The following is a 20555-nucleotide window of genomic DNA, read 5'->3' on the forward strand; positions in this document are numbered from 1 at the left end:
CTAAAAATTCAAATACAGAGAGATAGCAAGCTACAAATAATATTTCTTTCATTTCTGGGGTGGGCGGGAATGGAAGACGTTAGAAAAGGATGCTTCTGTTGGCTGAACAAAGATCAGAATGAAAGGGGAATTCATTAAAATGCCCCCAGTGCAAAGAAACACAGTCGACTTTGAGATGCTGTTTTCGGCACATCTCTTCCTATACAACAATTTAAAAAATTGTTTGAAATGCAGGTCCTCGCTGAAACGACTGGTCCTCGACCCCGGCCGGAGACAGCTCGAAAGGATGTCACCCTGGGAGGGACCCTGGGGAGGACTGCAGAGGCATCTGGTGTGGCCAGAGGTGTGGTGTCGGCGGGTGCTTGACCCCCTGCCCGCCCGCCCGAGCAGTCGGAGCCCGTGGGAGCAGGCTCCCCTCTGCCCTGCCGCCTCTGCTCACCCTCGCTCCCAACAGAGGGAGAAATTGCAGCTTCCCGCCTGCTCAGACAAGGAGGCAGGCACTGCATGGAGAGGAAGAAGGGGAGCAGAGGCCCTTCTGAGTCAGTGGAGCAGAGACCCTGCCAATCCCAGGAAAACTCCACCTGCAGGACCAATGGCTAGCTGAAACACACACTTGCTATTTAAGAAATGGAAAAGCCCACTTCTGGCCGGGAGCTCAGTGTGACCTGAAGACCAGCTGTCACCCCACTCTCCCAGCGCCCCCGTGCTTGGCCAGCAGTCCTGCATCTCTGGACCCAAGAGGTGCCAGGACGAGCTGAGGAGAGGTGGTTTCTGAAGGGGGGAGCCTGGGACACCCACCACCAGGCCCCCCATCCTAACTTTAGGAAGCTACTATCCTCAAAGCAATGCACTCATTTAAACAAATGGCATAGTTAAAACTATTGACTAAGCCCTAAACATTTCTTCTGAGAAATCGAGCCATAGCTTTTCCAATCTGCCTGTTCAATATGGGAACAGGTTTTAAAGAGAATGACATGATCAATCCTCTGCCCCAAAGAACGGCCCGTCATACCAACCATGATAAAGAGTACACCTGTTTATTAAAAGGAAAAAAAAGAAAAAAGAAATGTACATCTTTGTTCTTCGTTTGTTTTAAGAAATTTGATCAAGTTGCAAGGAAATGTCTGGGCATGGCTATGTACATCCTCAGGCAGGGCCGTCGGGCAGTGAAGATGGCTGGGCGTGTCGTCGGGCCCCCTGGCACTGCTCATCAAAGCCACTGCCACTCAGTCTTCGGTCCCGTGGAGATGTCCCCAGCTCCATTCCCCCAAGAGCCCCCCAGCCTTGTGTCTGTGAGCCAGGGGTGGCCTGCCCCCGAGGACTGCAGGACTTGGGGTGGGCTCTAGGGCCACCTGACCCTGGCAGGAAGGCTCTGAGCTATGGTGACAGATTGGGGCTGGAGGCCAGTGTCATTGCTGCCCTGATTTCTTCTCCTTCTGGAAGCTGAAGCTTGTACGTCTGTTCAGTTTTCTTTGTTTTTGAGCGAAATAGTCAGCCCGGGCAGTGCTTGCTCGTGATTCCAGGATGTAGTTAACCTAGAAAGCAAGAGGACACAGCCCGGTCACTCGGCAGCCACTCTGTTCGCTCAGGGCAAAGAAGGGAAGGGCCCTGACCCGGGCTGGGAGCCCCAGGGCCCGCTGCTCTCTTGTGCGTGGAGCCGAGTCATCACAGCAACCTGGCAGGCTGGGACGGAGCCCACTTTATGACGGGAGAAAGGAGGCCTGGAGACGACTAGTCGTTGGTCCAGGCCTTTCAGTCCTGTGGGGGGCTGGGGGGAGCTTTCCGGATTTCACAGCCTGTGTCCCTTCCTCAGCACGTGCTGCCTCCCAGAAGGCCGTGCACCAGGCTTCCTGGTTCTGCTCCTCACCTGCTGTGCAAGCCTGGGCCTGCACATAACTCCCCGGAGCGCCCCCTTTCCTCATCCGAAAGACAAGAGCATGGCAGGGATGAAAAACCAACTGAACCCAAGGCTCTATTTTCAGCCTCCCCCTGGTAGGTACAGAGCTTCCAACTACAGGGTTTCATCTCCTGCCCACGGGCACCCTGCCAGCCAGGGCGCATCTGATAAGGAGTGAGGCTCAGGAAGAGGGCCGAGCTGACCAGGATCACCCGGAGGTCAGGGTCAAAGCCGGGAGAGGGGCCGCCCCAGGGCAGCACCCGCCACGTCCGAGCCTGGCTGCAGGCTCGGTTCGAGGGACAGAGGGAAAAGTAAGACTCGGTCCCTGCTCCGAAGAGCTCACTGCCTGGCGGGTTCCAACAGCAGGACACGTGTGACACCAGCGATAGAAGGAGCAGGAAAGAAGGGGGTAACTACCAGGGACGTACTGTGGCGCAGGGAAATCTTGCCGAGGAATGTGCGAGCTGGGTTTTGAGAGATAAACAGGAGTTCGGGGTGTACCAGGGGCAGGGGAGAACGAGCACGTATCCCAGCACAGCCATGGACGGCGGGGGGGGGGGGGTAGGTGGGTGGGAGTCTGGGGAACTTAACTGCTTTGCTCCCAGGCCAGGTGGGGCGGGCAGAGCCAGGGAAGGGCAGTGATGCTGGGATCGGACCGGGCCCCAGCGCGGAGGCTGAGCCCCTGGCCGACGGTATGGTCGCTGCAGGGCTGCTGGAGTGCTTTCCAAGGACAAACTCACGTAACCGTCACAACAGCCTATGAGACAGATGCCACTACCATCCCATTGTGCAGATGAGAAAATCAAGGCACAGAATGGTAGTGTCCTTTACTCAAGGCCACAGAGCTAGTAAGTGCCTGGGCCAGGATCCCCCGTGATTGGCATACTTGTAGCTCCCCAGGCCCCTGGGCTCCCCAGAAGTGCTCCCACCCTCTTTCCCCCTCAGATACTGCTCCTCCCTCTGCTCCTGCTGCCAGCCTCTGGCTGGGGCTTTTCGTGAGCGAACACCTTTTCTCTTCACTCTCAAATATCTGTAAGTTATGACCAGAAGCCCAAACACTTTTGACTACAGAGACCTGCCACCACCTCTGATTCTTCTCTGAGGGCCGCGTGCCCACGCCCCGAGTGGGAGCAGCCCCCGCCACCTCTGAGAAAGAAGCTGAGGGTGTGCAGGGGAGGCAGGCAGGATGGCGGGCCTCCCGTGGGCCGAGGCTCTAACACTGTGTCCCCTCCAAACTTTCTGCTCTGATCGTCACCAGCAGCAGGTGTTAAAGGCTGGTGTGTGAGTACAGAAGGCCTGACGAGCTTGGCCCACTGCCTCGCCGAGTTACCAGCTGAGAGCAATAAATCATGAGGACCGCGGGGCCAGGCTGATGATCTGGGACACTACAGACAATGTATGGAAATCAGAGGTTTTATCATTCTTAATAAGAGCCATCTTTGGATTATACTGTTTGCACACTCAGCCAACCTAGTGTTTTCAGTGTATTTTTGGCACATGTAACTTGACGAAAGCATTTAAAAATGATCCTTAACTAGCCCACTATCTCCTAAATTTATTATCTTCAGTGCTTTGTGATAATCACATAATTTTAATGGAAGATTAATGTAATAATCAAAAGATAAAAACGCCCTTTGGTCTGCCATTAGCTGGTTAATATGCTGTGGCTTAAAACTTGCACAATTTTATGCACTATAGAGTGTTTCACTTTCAATGCATTTTACAGCTTAAGGCATAAAAATATAGGGAGTTTTCATGGTCAATAAAGCCACAGCCTCCATCACTCGATCACAAGAAGAACCCAATTTGAAGAGACCAATGATTCCTCTGAGATTCATCTCAAAACTTGCAGAATTAGGACCCACACATGGCTTAGCTCACTGATGGCTTGGGGTGGAAGGGACTCCTCAGGGCTGGGGCTGGAGCTGAGGCTCCACCCTTGCACACTCCGCAGCCGTGGGCCTCTGTCTCCTCATCTACAGAATGGGGAAAATAATGTCTACACTCTGCAGGGCAATAGTGAAGACTGAATAGTTACGTAAGATGTCTTGTATGCAGGTGGTGTTCAATAAATGGGAGACATACATAACAGTTTCTTGGACATCGGCCTCTGGCCCTTATCTTCTCCTTCAGTTTCCATCTAAGGCTCTCGTTTTACGTCAAACTCCTGAATTCTAGAACCGTCACATGCATCACTTGTGTCTAAGACCCACTTCTGGAAGAGCCTCTGGTGGAAACATTTCGGCCAAACTCTGGGACACAGGGCTGGGGCCTCAGTCACTTGGTACTGGTGCAAAGCTCAGACACTGTGGGGATGGCAGAGAAGGCTAAGTATTTAAATTGCTATAAAAATCAGAGACAGAAAAAGTGAAATTTAATCTTCCATCAGGATCATGACCATTAGCTCTCTAAGTAAATCAGGCCTGGGCACGCTGTGACTCTCCTGGAGTCTTGAGCATGATGCAATATTTCTACAAACATTTTCATATGAAAACAGACATTTCAGGGGAGGCGATAGGCCTCAGGGATTTTGCAGAAAAGCATCTGCTTCGAGGGAGCATTTGGTCCTGTAAAATGATTTCTCTGCACTTGCTCTTGCAGAGCCTCATACTGAAGTCATAAACCTGTGTTTCTGTCATCAATCTGCTGTTGTGAAAATTATTTTGATGTCAAACACATGATTATAATTTTACCAGAATCCTTCTCAAGTCTTGAATATTTTAATGCTGGCTATAAAAAAAGGCCAGCCCTTGATGGGGTAATGGAATATTTCTTTACCTGGTCCCCAAACACTGAACAAGTTCCCTGTGCTGCCTGGTGACAATCTGGCAAGTAACTCTTAGCTCGCTGGTTTCAAGCACTGCAGGCAGGCCCTGTGTCCTACCGCCTGGTCCGAGGTGGGCTCTGGTCCCAACTGTCCCCCCAGCAGCTTTATCCTTTTCATTTTCATCTACTACTTTTGGAAATCTTTTGTAGCCATGAGGACTTGACCTCCAAATGTATCTGCAAAACAATGCCGTTTGGTTGAAACCTCTCATTCAACTCCTCAAGGGTACACATATGAGGGGGGTTAGGAGCACAAATTCTGGAGGCTGCCAAACCTGGGGTCAGGTCCAGTTCTGTCAGTCATGGTCCTGGCTAAGTTTCTTTGTTTCTGAGCCTCCGTTTTCATCTAGGAAATGGGAATGATTTTCCATTACTGTCTTGCAGAACCATGAAGGTTCTGCGGAAGGCGGTGTACAGTGCTCAGCTCAGGTCCTGTACTCTGCAATCCCTCAGTACGGCTTAGCTACTTTTAAAAAAATTTTATTTTATTTATTTTAGAGAAAGTTGAAGAGAGAACACGAGCAGGGGGAGGGGCAGTCAGAGAGGGAGAAAGAGAATCCTAAGCAGACTCCACGCTGAGCAAGGAGCCCGATGTGGGGCTTTGATCCCAGTACCCCGAGACCATGACCTGAGCTGAAATCAAGACTTGGACGCTTAACCAACTGAGCCACCCAGGCACCCCCAGCTTAGCTACTTCCATTATTATTACTTGATGGCTTTTACTCTCAAGAGGAGAATGAATACTCATCTAGGTTGGTTTACGCTACCTCATTTGATCTGTGTTCTAGCAGCCCTTTGCTGGGGCGGGGCAGTGCACCTGCCACAATCTCCATTTTATAGGCAGAGACACCGAGGCCCTGAGGTGATGTGATGAGCCAGAGTCACACGGCTACAAGTGGGGAGCCCTCTGCCTGTAAGTCGTGGTCTGCCACAACCAGCAGCTCGGTGTTTCTATCTGTTCCGTCTACGTAAGATTCGGCTGGAAGAAAGGACTCTTGAAACCATTCATCCAGGGCGCCTCGGAATGCCGTGCAGAGACCAACAGCCTGGGCAGCACCCGCGAACTTCTTAGAGATGCTCAGTCTCGGGCCCTACCCCAGGCCTCCCAAACCAGCAAGGCCCCAGGGCAGCTTTTCTCAGCCTGTCCCCACTTTGCAAGGCTCTGTGTGACCTGGCCTTTCCACCCTGCTCTGCTCCAGCCACACGTGCTCGCCCCACCTCTCCGTCCCTTCACAGGCTGCTCTCTGTCTGAGACGCTGTTTCATTCTCCTCGCCTGCTCAAATCTGTGCTTTTGCATCCATCCTTCAGGGTTCAGCTCTCCCTGAGCCCCACCACCCCCTACCCCGGTCAGTGTACCTTTTTCACATCCACGTGGCACCTTTGTGACTGTTTAACAATCTCTTTGTAATTTAATGTTACTGTCTGTCTCCTCTGACAGAGGAAGAGCTTTCTGGCGGCAGGGCCTGGGTCTGTCACTGCAACATCCCAAGGACTCGCCTGGCACACGGAAGATGCTCAGTGAGCGCTGCTGAGCTATGGCAACATACGATTGTAGCATAAAGATGAATATGTTTAGAACAGTTTGCTAAAATTATCTTGACTACACTGTCTTTACCCAATAACAACAATTTCCTCTGCGTCCGTTCCAGGAGCCTCAAGGAGCTCCTGACAATGAATGGGAGGAAGTACATGGTGCATGAAAAGGATAAATACACGAAGAACCAGGATGACTGGGTTAGGGAGGAAGCCTTTCAAAGGGTCCTGCTTTGGCTGAAGCAGGAGAAGGGCAACTGACCTGTGGTGCGGCCCTGGGTATGGATGCTCCCCAGCTGGGTGACCAAAGGCCGCTCGTCCTCTGCAAACCGGGCCCAGGAGCCTTGTCCAGTGCTGGGAGGAAGGGGGCTGCCTCTAGCCTGAGACCCGGCTGTGCAAAAACCAGCCCTGCGCACCCGGTGCCCGGCCTGGGGAGGAACACTCACCTTGAGCACGATTTCATTGACAGTAGCAGCGTCAGATTCAAAGTAGAGGTGTTTATAGTCGTGATTGCTTAGATACGTGAGTTTAAATATTGCGTGACCTGGAGAGAGACAAAGAGAGAAAAGGCAGTTGAGGGGGTTCTGGTGAGTTCCCCTTGGAGAGGCGACCCCATATTTTCCCCTTGGCATTCCAGTTCAAGCGAGAGCAAGTGGACGCGGTAAGGTTAACTGTTTCTGGGGGCAGGTCATTTTTCTCATCACAGGCAGGGGAGAAAATGGACAGGAAAACAAACAAACAAAATCAAATGGCTAGTTAGGTCTCATTCCACCAAGTGTGTTCAGGGCAACGCCACATTAGGACGGCTTTACAGAACTACTTCTAGACAACGAGTACATGGAAGAGGAGGTATCTTTAAGGCAGAAGGCCTATTTAACTCCATATTATTACTCTAAAAATAAAATAACTGTGCTTAAAGCCAAATAAATGAGCAGTAGGAAGGACAAAGGCTGCTGGTAATGCTATCACGGGGCTTCTCCATAGCCCTGGCTACTGCAGGGCTGGGGAGTCCTGGCCTCGTGACCCTGCCTGGAAGCTGCTCCTGGGTCTCCAGTCATTTCTACCCAAGGAGGATGGCACCTCACACAGCTGTCCGACCTCAGGGGGTCAGATCCTCTGAACACACTAATCTCTCCCAGAACCAAATTCTTTCATGCCCCTTTCCCACCACCTTCAGAATAACCTTGTCATTCTGGGACTGCTTCGCGCCTCACCCCTCTCGCTTCATCTCACTCCCATGCACAGGCAGGCCCATGGCACTGCACACTCCCACCAGCCTAGGCCTGGCATGTCCTCTCTCGCTAAGCTGTCTGGGAAAGGGCTGCCGCTCTTGGGTGACTCAGCTCACCTGGTACCTCCTTGGGCGAGTCTTCACAGCTATACTTCTAGGCGCCCTTTTCAGGCAGCCTCCCATACCATATGTGGCCTGTCAAAGAAACCTGCTTACTATATCGTGACGCCTGCAGACAGGTGCCATGTGCCTGTCCTTTGGGCCAGATATGCCAATCAGATCCCCTCTTCTAAGCAGACACGGATGCCAGCCTGTCTCAGTCCCAAGTGAAGCCCTCCCCGGCCCATCAGCACATGCTGCCCTTGAGTTATGGGAGACTCTGTGGCCCTCCAAGAAAGTCCTCTTTCTCCTTAAGCTATTTTGAAGTTGGTTTCCATTACTGGCAACCAAATGAGCAATGCTTCCGAGAGACACGTAGCCAGCGCTCAGCAAAGTTCCCAGACTGGGGAGCAGCTGGTGATATCCTCCTGCAGACAGCCTTAGAAACAACCTTCCCTAGTCTGTTCTGTAGTCCTCAGGGCTGGTGAGATTAAGCATATCCTTTCTAATAGACCTTCTCACCCGTTTTCCTTTTAATTGAAACAGCACTGGTCATAGTTATTAATTAATAATATATCACCCATATTACTGTAAGTTCACCTCCTTCCCGGAGAAATCTTCTTGGGGACTTTATTTACAGTAGCTAATTCTTCAGATCTCCAAAAATAAACTGATATATGTTGTACATTTGTGGCCAGAAAAGTTGAGCTGCTGGTATTTTATCCTGGAAACACCATTATGATATACTAATTGTGACTATAGATTTTATATTGAAAAAATTAGCTAATAATTTCTGAAAAACCTCACTTTCAGTCACTTGACAAATTTAGCCTGATTCTAAATAGTGGTACTAAAATGTCAGAATTCTTAGCCAGAAGCTAATCATCCTGTTAATATGTAAATTACTTGTTTCTGATTAAGAAAGTGAATCTCACATAAATATATCGGTATGTACGTGTATGTGTTCATTTTCACAGGACCATTTTGGAAGAGTAGAGTCTTCTTGGTGAGCTCACTGTGTAGAAGGACAATGCAGTTATCTGTTGGCCATGCTGTGACCAAGCCAGAGACATCCATGAAGGCCACAGGGCCGTGAAGGACAAACAGAGACATGCCCTCCAGGAGGTCTTACTGCGGACACCTGACCGTGACAGACACAGACACCAGGGCCTGGGGCTAAAAAGGACCAGAAGGTCTCAGGGAGGCCCGTTGACCTGAAGCTTCAGGGTTCACTGACCACCCTGATAAGGGAACTCATGGACTGTGTATACCACCTGCTCCCACTCGTCACTGACAAAACCAAACCAAACCTCAAGATGCTAGACCCTGTTTTGCCCAGACAACTGAGATGCTATTAAAAACCTTTTCTGCACTCTTTAGGTAGAGACAAATCTATACGTAGCATGTGTGATATGCAGTTTGCACTGGCCTGGGAGCCTCTGGAAACTCTAACACTGTCCTCTTGGGATCACACTGCCTGTGCAGAATACCGGTGGTGGTGGGCTTATAGAGGGGAGGCCTGCAGCTCATCTGTGCCACAGTCGCATGAAAAACAAAAAGAAAACATCCCAAGTCAAGTCTCCTGAAAGGCTGCGTATTTGGGCCTGGTGACATCTGTATTTTCCTGCGTGTGTTCCTTGTCTGTCCCTGGTGCTCATTCCAGAGCCCCACGGAAGAGTGAAGCTCCAAGGAATGATGAAGAGTCTGCCACTTACCATCTCTCTGAAGCCTCTGATTTATTTGTCCTTTCCAGGGAAAGCCTTCACGTCACAGAGAGACAAGAGCTCTGAGAATGTTATCTGCAGGACTTGTACGTCGGTGATGATGACAGAGCCACAGATGTTAATAACTGGGATGAGGCGTGAGACAGTGACGGCACAGAGCCCTTTCACACACTGCGGGAGAAATTTCGAGGGACAACTCTGGTGCATAAGCTCAGGTTAAAATCAGCGGCCACGGTTTCACCCATGCTGGAGCCATGGGGCATGGAGCCGACAGAGTCCAACAGAGTTTTTGCTGTGAGGACTTTGCACCCACTCCAGGGATCCGTTTTGCTTGGTGGCCAGAAGGGAAGTTTTACTCCGTTCAGGCCCCACCAGCAGCACAGGCTTATGCAAAGGCCAGAGGAATGAACAGAGGCGAGAAGAGTGAGCGCCAAGAGGGTGCTAAGTGCAGGTTGCTGTGCGGAGACCGCAGGTGGAGGCGGATGGCCCAGGCAGGGAAGGGAGAGCATAGTTTCTTGGAGGAGCTGACACTGGAGCAGTCTTAAAGGAGGACGGGGAGTGAGCTGGGTAAGGGTAGGGGTGGAGAAGGATGCAGCAGGGTCAGGACAATGTTCAGGGTCAGGAGGCAGCAGGTGTCTGGGGAGATCGGAGCAGACAGTGACATGCAGTGGGCGGGCAGGAGGTGACATGTGGCCAGGCACGAAGGCCTGGGCATGCTGGAGTCACCAGATGAGGGAGCCACTAGTGGGTCGCAAAGCTGGGCAGTAAAGTAAATGGTCAAACTGTGCTTTTGGGGGTTCCCCCTGGCTCCCCAGGGCCAGGAGGCAGGGAGATCAGCCGCCACAGTCGCCCAGGTAGGAGTGTATGCAGTTTTGAGCTGGACAGAGCCAAAAAGGAGGCTGAGAAAGGGACTGACTTGAGAACGGAAGAGAATAAAACATTGGCAGGACTTGGGGATTGTTTTACGATAGAGTAACAGTTAATAAGCAGGATTCACACTTGCGTAATTTCACCTAGTCCCAGACCTATATATTAAGGTGTAACAAGTTAGTTGACCTCTTGCCGGAAACGAATCTATCAATAAACATGAGTCATACATGCTACATGGTAAACTTCCACCAGAGGCGGAAGCAGGGAAGAAGGAATCACTGGTATTTCAACACTGATTGAACAGATTAAAAACAGATTAAGAAAAGTCTGTTATCAAACACTTTATCCGCCTTAGGCACCTCCAGGCTCACCTTCGGTAAGGGAGGAAGAGGGGGCAAATGACCTCCCCAGCTGCAGCCTACCAGGGCATCTGTCCTGGGATGTTAGAAGGAATCTGAGCTGGGCAGGTTATCCTTGAAAATTCAGAGAACGTCAGTTTTCATGGGGACGGGGAAGCCATAGGGGCAAAGTGACTTTGTAAAAATGGCAGTTGAGAAAAAAGTATGTATCAGGATGATTGAAAAGAAAATGCAAAATCTAATATTCCAAGTAGTCTGAATTATTTTGCTTGTATTTTAAATTCTGCTTGGAAACTAAGGCATGACAAGGGCCTGGGAGGCAGGGGGGAAAAGCGTAAGCTCTGGACTCAGGCTGAGGATGAAATTCCAGCTCCGCTGTGTTCTGGCGGTGGGACCTGAACAAGGCACTGTCCCCGCAGGCGCCCAGGTTTGCCCTCAGGCATCTCCCATAGCACCCAGATATAGTGGGGCTCAATGGGTGGTGGCAATCATTCTTACAACTGTGATGGAACAGATATCAAACAGAAAATCCTCATGATTTTGAAGATTTTGTTTTTAATTGGGCCGCCTTTGAGCAGATTTGCTTTTAGTGTTGTAGGAATAAAATGCAATATAATGGGGCATAAAATGGGCATCTAAGCACCGGTCACAGGCTCAGGGCAGACACCGAAACTATACATTTGCTTCTGAACACCGAAATGGGAATCTGGGTATGTAAAAATATATTTACACTACATACTCATTTCTTTCTTTCTCTTTTAAGATTTTTATTTATTTGTCAGAGAGAGAGTGAGAGAGAGAGCACAAGCAGGGGGAGCGGCAGGCAGAGGGAGAAGTGGGGGCCCGACGCGGGGCTCAATCCCAGGACCCTGGGATCATGACACGAGCCGAAGCTGGACCGAAGCCGGACGCTTAACTGAGCCACCCAGGCACCCCTGGGGGGCTTTTTTTTTTTTTGGTTAACATTTTACCATAGCCCTTTCCATGTTGCTACACAGTCTCTACAACCATGTTTTTCAACAGGTGCATTCTTTCGCAACAAGTAACAAGTGGATGTGTGCCAAGGTTCATGCTCTCATGGGCATTTGAGATATTTGTAAAATCGCCAGTATTATCAATAAAGCTACGAAAAACATCTTTGAGGATTTGGATTGTTTCTCAATTCCTTTATATCAGGCCTTTGGATGCCTTTTTAAAAAAAATTTTAAGAGTAGAATTCTAATTTTACTGAGAAGGAAACACTTCTTTTTAAAAAAAATTGTGGTAAAATTTACCATTTAGGCATTAAGTTTAAGTGTAAACTTAAATTGTATAAAGTGTGTTTACAATGTTCTACAACCACCACCACGATCCATTTCCTTTTCACTATCCCAAATAGACATTCTGTACTCACTAAACAGCATCGTCCCTTTCTCCCTTCTCCCAGCTGCTGGTAAACTCTATTTTACTTTCCGTATCTATGAGCTTGCCTATTCTAGGTGACAAATATCAGTGGAATCATACAGTATTTGTCCTTTTGTGTCTGGCTTATTTCATTTAGCATGGTTTTCAAGGTTCATCCCTGTTGTGGACCATGTATCAGAATTTCATTCAAGGCTGAATAATATTCCAGTTTATGTATCTACCACATTTTGCTTATCCATTCACCCGGAGGTGGACAGACATTTGAGTTGTTTCTACCTTTTGGCTCTTGGGAACAGTGATGCCATGACACTGGAGTGTAAGTATCTATTTGAGCCTCTGCTTTCCGATCTTCTGGGCATATACACGGAAGTGGAACTGGCCAACCATATGGTAACTCTACGTTTAACTTTCTGAGCCAAACTGTTTTGTACACTGGCCGCACTGTTTCACCTTCCCACCAGGATTCCACGAGGGTTCTAATTTCTCCACATCGTCACATTAATTTTTTTCCTTTTTCTTTAATAACAGCCATCCGAATGGGTATGAAACAGTATCTCGGTGTGGTTTTGATTTCCCTAATGACTAATGATGTTGAACATCTTTTCATAAGTTTATTGGCCATTTGTATATCTTCTTTGGAGAAACGTCTATTCAAGTCCTTAGCCCACTTTTGAATTGGGTTGTTTTTGATGAAACTGAGTTTTAAGGCATTTGTAATTTGTATTTGTATTGTCCAAGATTCTAAGTGGCAGAAGTAGCACTCAAACTCTATGGGGCGGGTCCCAATCCCTTGCTGTCTTTATATTTCCTAAAGGCCTCCTTGCAAATTAGTGTATCTTAGTCAAAATTCATTCTCTCTGCCAAGGTGACTCAAACAAAGAAGGAAAACAAACATTTATAAACTGTAACAGCTACTACAGATTGGATACATTATAACTGGGTTTCCAGGGTCTGATCTCCTCTGGTTCCTCTGGCCTGGAAGGAAGTGGAAAACTCTTACTGGAATTCTTGGGGGAAACAAATGGGAACATGTGTTCTTTTAGGCAAAGCTGTACCTTTCTATAGACCCTGGAGGAAAGGGTGGGCTGGAATTCTCTGGTTTCCAGACTGAAAACCCCCTCTGGATCCAGCCTCCACTGTAAGCAGCAGTTCTGAGCTGCCTGTAGGAGCTTCAGGTCAATGTAATTCAACTGTCAAAGGCTGGCTCACTTCCCTAGCACTCCTACAGGGAAGAGGCCTGGGGAACTATAATGACCTCTTTGACCTTTAGAGCAGGGGACAAGTCTGACCTACTTACGTTCTGCCTGCATTTTTCAAACCTTCTCTCTCTCTTACTCTTTGGCTCCTTCCTAAAAACATAATTAAAGCTCTCTGATTATAAAAACTCCCATGGCAATGTGATTCCCCTCCTTCCTCTAATTTATTGAAAACATTCTTGCTAAGGTCACTGCGACCTTTATGTTGAGAGACCCAGTAGATACTTCTCAGCTTTTCGTTTGCTTGGCTTCTCAGCTGTATTTGATACTTCTCCTGAACTCCTCTTTTCCCTGGATTTCCACCCAACCACAGTTACCTGATCCTTCAGTACACGTTTCCAGCCAATCTGCTTCTCATACTTCTTTTGTGATCCTGTCCTTCATCTGTCCCTTAAAAGACAGTCTTCCCAGTGTCCTGTGCTTGACCGTCATTCCTTCCAACTCTGCATTTCTCCTCTTTTAGGTTTGCCCCTTAGGTTTTAATTACTACTAATGTTGATGATCCTGAAGCAGAAATCAGGCCTAGACCTTTCTCCAGGGTTTGGAGCCAGCCACTGAGGACTGCTGTCATCTTCACATGCCTACCGTGTAGCATGTCCAGAATCGATGTCAACATTTCCCTTTAAATCAAAAGCTGTTCCAGGCACCCGGTCTCCTAAATAGTTCTCACATATTCATCTTCTGCCCCCTTCCATCCTGTGGCCATAGCCCTCACCCAGGTCCTGACCATCTTGCCTCCTCTCTGGTTTTCCTACTTTCAGATCCAAACATCTACCCGCAGGAGTCATCCTTCTGTAATACATATCTGGTCACGTCACTCCCCTAGACCCCTGCTTGGCTTCTTTTCCTGTTGTCCTCACAAATAAAGTCCAAATTTCTTAAGATGATTTTCAAGACACTCGATCAGCAGTTCTCAAACTTTGGTCTCAGACTCGCTTTACATCACAAACATTACTGAGGAGCCCAAAAAGCTTTTGTTTGTGTGAATTATATCAGTATTTATTGCATTAGAAATTAAAACTGAGAAATTTAAAAAATATTTAATTCATTAAAAATAACAATAAGCCCATTAATATAAATAATGTATTTTTTAAAATGGAAAAACCCCGGTATTTCCCCAAAAAGTTTAATGAGTGGAATTATTTTATATTTTTGAAAATAGCTGTATTATCCTATCTGCTTCTGCATTTTGTCTGTTGTGATATACTGTTTTGGCTGAAGCATATGAAAGAAAGCCAGGCTCACACAATATGTTTTTGGAAAAGGAAGGCATATTATAATATTCATCTTTGCAAATATCTTTTTTGATACTATGTCAAACTTGATACATGGTAGTTTCTTAAAGAGTAGTTGCAATATAGAATCTAAAACCACATTAATAAACTTGTTGTATTCTATTACATTAAAATCCATTGGTCTGTCTGGCACTTTGTTTTTTTTTGTTTTGTTTTGTTTTTGGTCTGGCACTTTGAATGAATCTTTTACTCTTGAATGATTTTTGTAACATCGTGCAGTAGTCTGGAAAATATTGGTTCATGGAGTTATGCAGGTCTTCCAAATGTGGACACATTTCATTAGGCAGAAAGTATCACAAAAAAATCACATTCATTAATACCACCACTGACCTCATCAGAAAAGTCTTTTAAGCTATGAGAAACCAAGCCCAGTGACAGATACAACTTTTCCAAAATTCTGTCACCTGAAATCTTGAATTTCATCATTGGTATCAAATATTATCACTTCTTTCCTTGAAGTGAAAAGGGCTTCCCTCCTTCATTTTCAGGAAAATGTCTGCTAAGTACTCAGATTGGAATAACCATGGTTTGTCTGCTTCTTTCAAGTAAAAGTGGTGTTCTGTGAAATAAATGGCTAGTTCAGCTTGCAACTCAAACAACCATATGAGTGCTTTTCCTTGAGACAAGTATTCTACTCTCATATGCAGCAGAAATGCTTATGTGTACTTTAGGAAATGAACTAAGAACAATGGTTTATGGAGTCTTTTGATTCTTCGATTCATGTGCAAGCTGTTCTAACAAAATATCATATGGCATTTCAGTAATCAAGTACTGGTTGAGTTTTACCCTTTAGCTCTTAGAGAGGTAGACAGACAAGAAACAAGTTTTGTATCTGGACATTCCTCCACGGTTTGTGACAAAAAGTTTGAGTTTCCAAGTACCCTTGGGAGGCTAAATTACAACACATGAAACCCCATCTATCCAGAATCTTTAGAGCAGACAGCTGGTGTTAGCTTTGTGCAAAAAAAAGCCTTTTTCAATTTTAAGCATTAACATTTCACATTACAAAATTTCTTCCTGGATTAGAGTATAAGGAAAATAAAATTACTGTGTTATGTTCATCTTTATAGGTACGGAATATTATGATTTCCTCGGGGTTGCAAAAGGCTCTATGTCTTGCCACAAAATAGTTCTATGCTGCCGTACTACTCTGCTGAGTTCTTGGATCGCTTCTTAATAGTTTTTGTTTTGGTCAACTCTTGTAAGTTTTTACATTCCATTGTCTTTATTGTCATTCTTTCTCTCCCTCTTCTAATTTTCCACATTTAATATCCTTTAGGATGAAAAACCAGATAATCAAGCATGGTTGAAATCTGTTAAAAAAGAAGACTTTAGAGAGTCTGAGCTGGGGCATGGGATACTCTTCCATCAAAGCAGCACGGAGGTTTAAGTGCCTTGGCTCCGTGTCAGTGGCAGAGAGAATATAAACCTCTTACCATTTATACAATCGACCATTGAACAACATGGGTTTGAACTGTGTGGGTTCACTCATTACTAGAGTTTTTTCAGTAGGTATATAAACTTACGGTATCAACAAATACAGTAGAGTATCATAAATGTATTTTCACAAGTAATCCTTATGATTTTCTTACAATTTTCTTTTCTCTAGCTTACTTTATTGTAGAATACAGTATGTAACATAATACATATGATGTACAAAACATGTTGATCTACTGTTTATGTTACCAGTAAGGCTTCTGGTCAACTACATGCTATTAGTTAAGTTTTGGGGGAGTCAAAACCTATACACAGATTTTTGACTATGTGGGGGTCAGTGCCCCTAATGCCCCATGTTGTTCAACTTCGGACAAGTTATGTAACATCTTGAAGTCCCAGTTTCTTCAGTACTTTAAAATAGGAATAAACTCGGCCTCATAGCATTGTTGCTAGGATAAAATCAACAATTCTATAATTCTATAATAAATGCACATAAAACCTCACAGAGCTGTTGTAAAAATTAAATAGTGCATATAAAGCATGTGGGACACTGACTGGTACATGGTAGGTTCCCTTTGTCTTTTTACTTCCACTCTCTAAGACAAGCAAACCTTTCCTGAAAAGGACCACATAGTAAATATAATAGGCTTTGCAGGCCAAGAGCAAAATTAAGGACATTTCATAGATACTTATGAGAAAAAAAAATTTCCAAATTTCTTATTGCCAAAATTTGAAATGTAACAGTCAAATGCATTTTTTGGCAGGTGTAATACAGGTCTATTAAAGAGGATAGAATTTTTTCCAGGTGGTAGATAACTTTGCTTAAATGGAATTCACAGTTAGTGTTCCCTATCATCAAATCAATTGCAAATGTTCACCTGTAAAAACCATTCTTAGCTCACAGGTGGTAGGCTAGATTTACCTTTGGGCCATAGTTTGCCAATCCCTGTTCAGAGGACTCTCTTGCTTATTTCCTTTTCCTTGGTTCATTCTGTGAAGTTGCTAATAATGACATTTTGAGTGCTCCTTGTGTAGATCTGGGTTTCTATCTGGCATTTCCGCCCCCTCCAGCCTTTAACCTTTCTTGTAGTGAAGGCTTAATGGCAATACATTCTTTCATCTTTTGAGTGTCTGAAAATGTCTTTATTTCACTTTCATTTCTGAACGACATTTTCATGGAATATAGAATTCTAGATTGACAGATTTTCTTTTAGCACTTTAAGAGATGTCACTCCATTGTCTTCTGGATTACATTATTTCTGATGAGAAGTCAGCAATCATTCTTATCTTGGTTTCCCTGGCTGTTCTTTTTTTTTTTTTTTTTAAGATTTTATTTGAGAGAGAGTGAGAGAGAGAGAACAAGTAGGGGGGAGGGGTGGGGGAGGGGCAGAGGGAGAAGCAGACTCCCTGCAAAGCTGGGAGCCCCATGTGGGGCTCGATCCCAGGACCCTGAGATCATGACTTGAGTTGAAGGCAGACACTTAACTGACTGAGCCACCCAGGTGCCCCCCCCCTTTTTAAAAGATTTATTTATTTATTTGAGAGGGACAGAGACAGTGAGCACAAACAGGGGGAGGGGCAGAGGGAGAGAATCTCAAGCAGACTCCCCACGGAGCATGGAGCCAGATGTGGGGCTCGATCTCACAACCTCGAGATCATGACCTGAGCCGAAATTAAGAGTCAGACGCTGAACCAACTGAGCCATCAGGTGCCCCTCTCTGGCTGTTCTTAAGATTTTCTTTATCACTGGTTTTCAGCAATTTCATTATGATGGGTCTTGATGTGGTTTTCTCTGTATTTATCCTGTTTGGCCTTCACTGGCCTTCCAAAATTGGTGGACTGGTATTTTAAATCAAATCTGGAATAGTTTTCTCCTCCATCCCTGAGACTAAATTACCTGTATGTTAGAACACTTGATATTATTCCACAGTCTGTTCTTCTCATCAATTTTTTGTCTCTGTGCTTCAGTCTGAATAATTTTATTGTCCTGTCTTAAAGTTTACTGATTGTGATAGGCTGATCTGAAGTGGTCCCCAGTGATCCTGTCTCCTGCTTTTCATACTCTGTGTCATCTCCTTGTCTTGTGTGTGGCCTAGACCTAATGACTTACTTTTTTTTAAAAAAGATTTTATTTATTTATCTGCGAGAGAGAGTGAGCTCAAGCGGGGCGGGGAGGGGCAGAGGGTGCGGGAGAAGCAGACTCCCCACTGAGCAGGGAGCCCGACATGGGGCTTGATCCCAGGACCCCGGGATCATGACCTGAGCTGAGGGCAGATGCTTAACTGACTGAGCCACCCAGGTGCCCCTAGTGACTTACTTCTGATGAATAAAATTCAGCAAAAGTGTATTTCTAAACCACTTCTAAGGTTAGGTTATAAATGACAGTGACTTCTTCCTTGCTAATACTCTCTTACTCTTGGTTATTTTGTTGAAGCCAGCTGCCATCTTGTGAGCTCACCTATGGAGAGGACTGTGTGGCAAGGAACTGCAGGTGTTCACAAAGAAATGAACTCTGCCAGCAACTACTCAGTGAGCTTGGAAGCAGATCCTACCCCAACTGGATCTTGAGAGGATTGTGGCCCTAACTGCAACCTCAGGAGACCCTCGGCAAGAGTACCCAGCTAAGCTGTGCTAGATTCCTGACCACAGTACTGTGAAGGAGTAAATGTTAATTGTTGTTTTAAGCCACCAAGTTTTGGGGCAGTTTGTTATATGGCAATAGGTAACTAACACACTGACCTTTTAAACTGATTTCCTAATCTGGTCAACATCAGTGTTGATTCAGGTATTGTATTTCTCAGCTCTAAAATTTTCATTTGGGTCTTTTTTTAGTAGTTTCCATTTCTCTTCTTTTTGAGTTCTTGTTTTCCTTTAAATCTTTAAACACATTTATAATAGCTATTTTAAAAGTACTTATCTGCTAACTCTGTGATCCCTGCCATTTCTGGCTATTTCTATTGATTGAATTTTCTCCTAGTTACAGGACACATTTTCCTGTTTCTTTGCATATCTGGTAATTTCTTACTGAATGCTGGACACTACAGACATTACATCATGGGTTGTTTGCATTCTGTCATCATCCTTTAGAGAATATTGGGTGGGCTTTATTCTAACAGCCAGTTAATTTACTTGTGGATCATTTTGATCTTTTTAGGACTCCTTTTTTTTTCAAGATTTTTTTACTTATTCATTTGAGAGAGAGAGAGAGCAAGTGAGAGAACAAGCAGTGGGGAGGGTCAGAGGGAGGGAAAAGCAGACTCTATCGCTGAGCAGGGTGCCAGACATGGGGCTTGATCCCAGGACCTTGGGATCATGACCTGAGCCGAAGGCAGACGCCTAACCAACTAGGCCAACCAAGCACCCCTTTTTAGGACTCCTTTTTTTAAGATTTTACTTTTTGACAGAGAAAGAGACAGTGAGAGAGGGAACACAAGCAGGGGGAGTGGGAGAGGGAGAAGCAGGCTTCCCGCGGAGCAGGGAGCCCGATGTGGGGCTCGATCCCAGGACCCTGGGATCATGACCTGAGCCGAAGGTGGACGCTTAATGACTGAGCCATCCTGGCGCCCCTTTAGGACTCCTTTTAAAGGTCTATTTGGCAATCACTATATTGTACACCTGAAACTAATATAACACTGTATGTTAACCAACTGGAATTAAAGTAAAAACTTAAAAAAAAAAGGCTTTATTAGGCAAGGATTAGAGCAGTTATTAATCTAGGGCTAGTTTAACCTTACTCCTAAGATATGGCCTTTGTGGAGTCACTGCTACATGCCCCGGAAGCTCCCCTCTGGTTGGCCAGAACTCCAGATTATAGCGCCCCTGTAATTGTGCTTTGACCAGACTTGTGAGGTCCCACTGTAGGCATGCACAGCTTAGTATACAACGGAAGATTTGAGAGCCTCTTTCTGGAGGTTTTCCTCAGTGTAGTTCCCTCCTCTCACACTTAATTTATTGTAAATTTCAGCCTCCTCCAACTCTGATTTCTGTCTCTGAGCTTGCTGAGCCTGCTATACTCTCCTTGGGAAACCCTGAAGAAAGCTGAAGTGATAGTAAGTCTCACCTCATTTCTTTCCCTCCTCTCAGGGCTCACGTCCTGTGCTGCCTGATTTCCAGTGTCTGAGAACAGTTTCTTATATTTTGTACAGTTTTCCAGTCATTTATGATAGAAGGGCTAATCTGGTAGCAGTTAGCCTGTCCTGGAAGTTGCCTATGGGAATCTTGTAAGCAGTACACACTTTGATTTTAATGAAAGAATGGCTTACTTTTTCCATGTCTGTGAGAAGAACTTAAAATCTAAGCACCCCATTTATTTATTATGAAAACACAATTTGGAGCTTGGCAGGAGGCAAGGGAAACAGATTTTTCCTATCATTTATCCAGCTGTGAAATCTTTCACAGTTTTTCAGTAGGGAACAGTCTCTGCCCTTACCCTCTTCTCAATTAGGATCTCTTCTGATGTTAAAATCAGGAAAGAAAAAATTTGAAGAAATGGTAATCAAAATCTAGGAAAATATAAATGTATGCAAATTTTCCATTATACCTGTTTTGTTATTTTATTTTTTTTTTTTAAAGATTTTTTATTTATTTATTTGAGACAGAGAGAATGAGATACAGAGAGCATAA

General features: G+C 45.8%; 1 protein-coding gene across 6 annotated transcripts in view; it reads right to left on the minus strand.

Moving 5' to 3' along the window:
• Window positions 1-1021: 1021 nt before the first annotated feature.
• MAPKAP1 (MAPK associated protein 1) overlaps window positions 1022-20555 on the minus strand; it is a 236432-nt gene continuing 216898 nt past the window's right edge. For 5 of the 6 annotated variants that reach the window (XM_081803593.1, XM_081803592.1, XM_081803590.1 and 2 more), the window contains 2 exons: window positions 6704-6801; window positions 1022-1535 (listed from right to left, as the gene is read on the minus strand). In XM_081803593.1, the coding sequence (XP_081659719.1) occupies window positions 1410-1535; window positions 6704-6801 (224 nt within the window). In that variant the 3' untranslated portion in view covers window positions 1022-1409. Of the gene's footprint in view, window positions 1536-6703; window positions 6802-19092; window positions 20473-20555 lie in introns of those variants that run through there. The other variant, XR_014140160.1, reaches the window with a different exon arrangement.

This window comes from Leptonychotes weddellii, chromosome 14, assembly GCF_054177405.1.
Source record: "Leptonychotes weddellii isolate Sample4059 chromosome 14, ASM5417740v2, whole genome shotgun sequence".
In the NCBI taxonomy this organism is placed as follows: domain Eukaryota; kingdom Metazoa; phylum Chordata; class Mammalia; order Carnivora; family Phocidae; genus Leptonychotes; species Leptonychotes weddellii.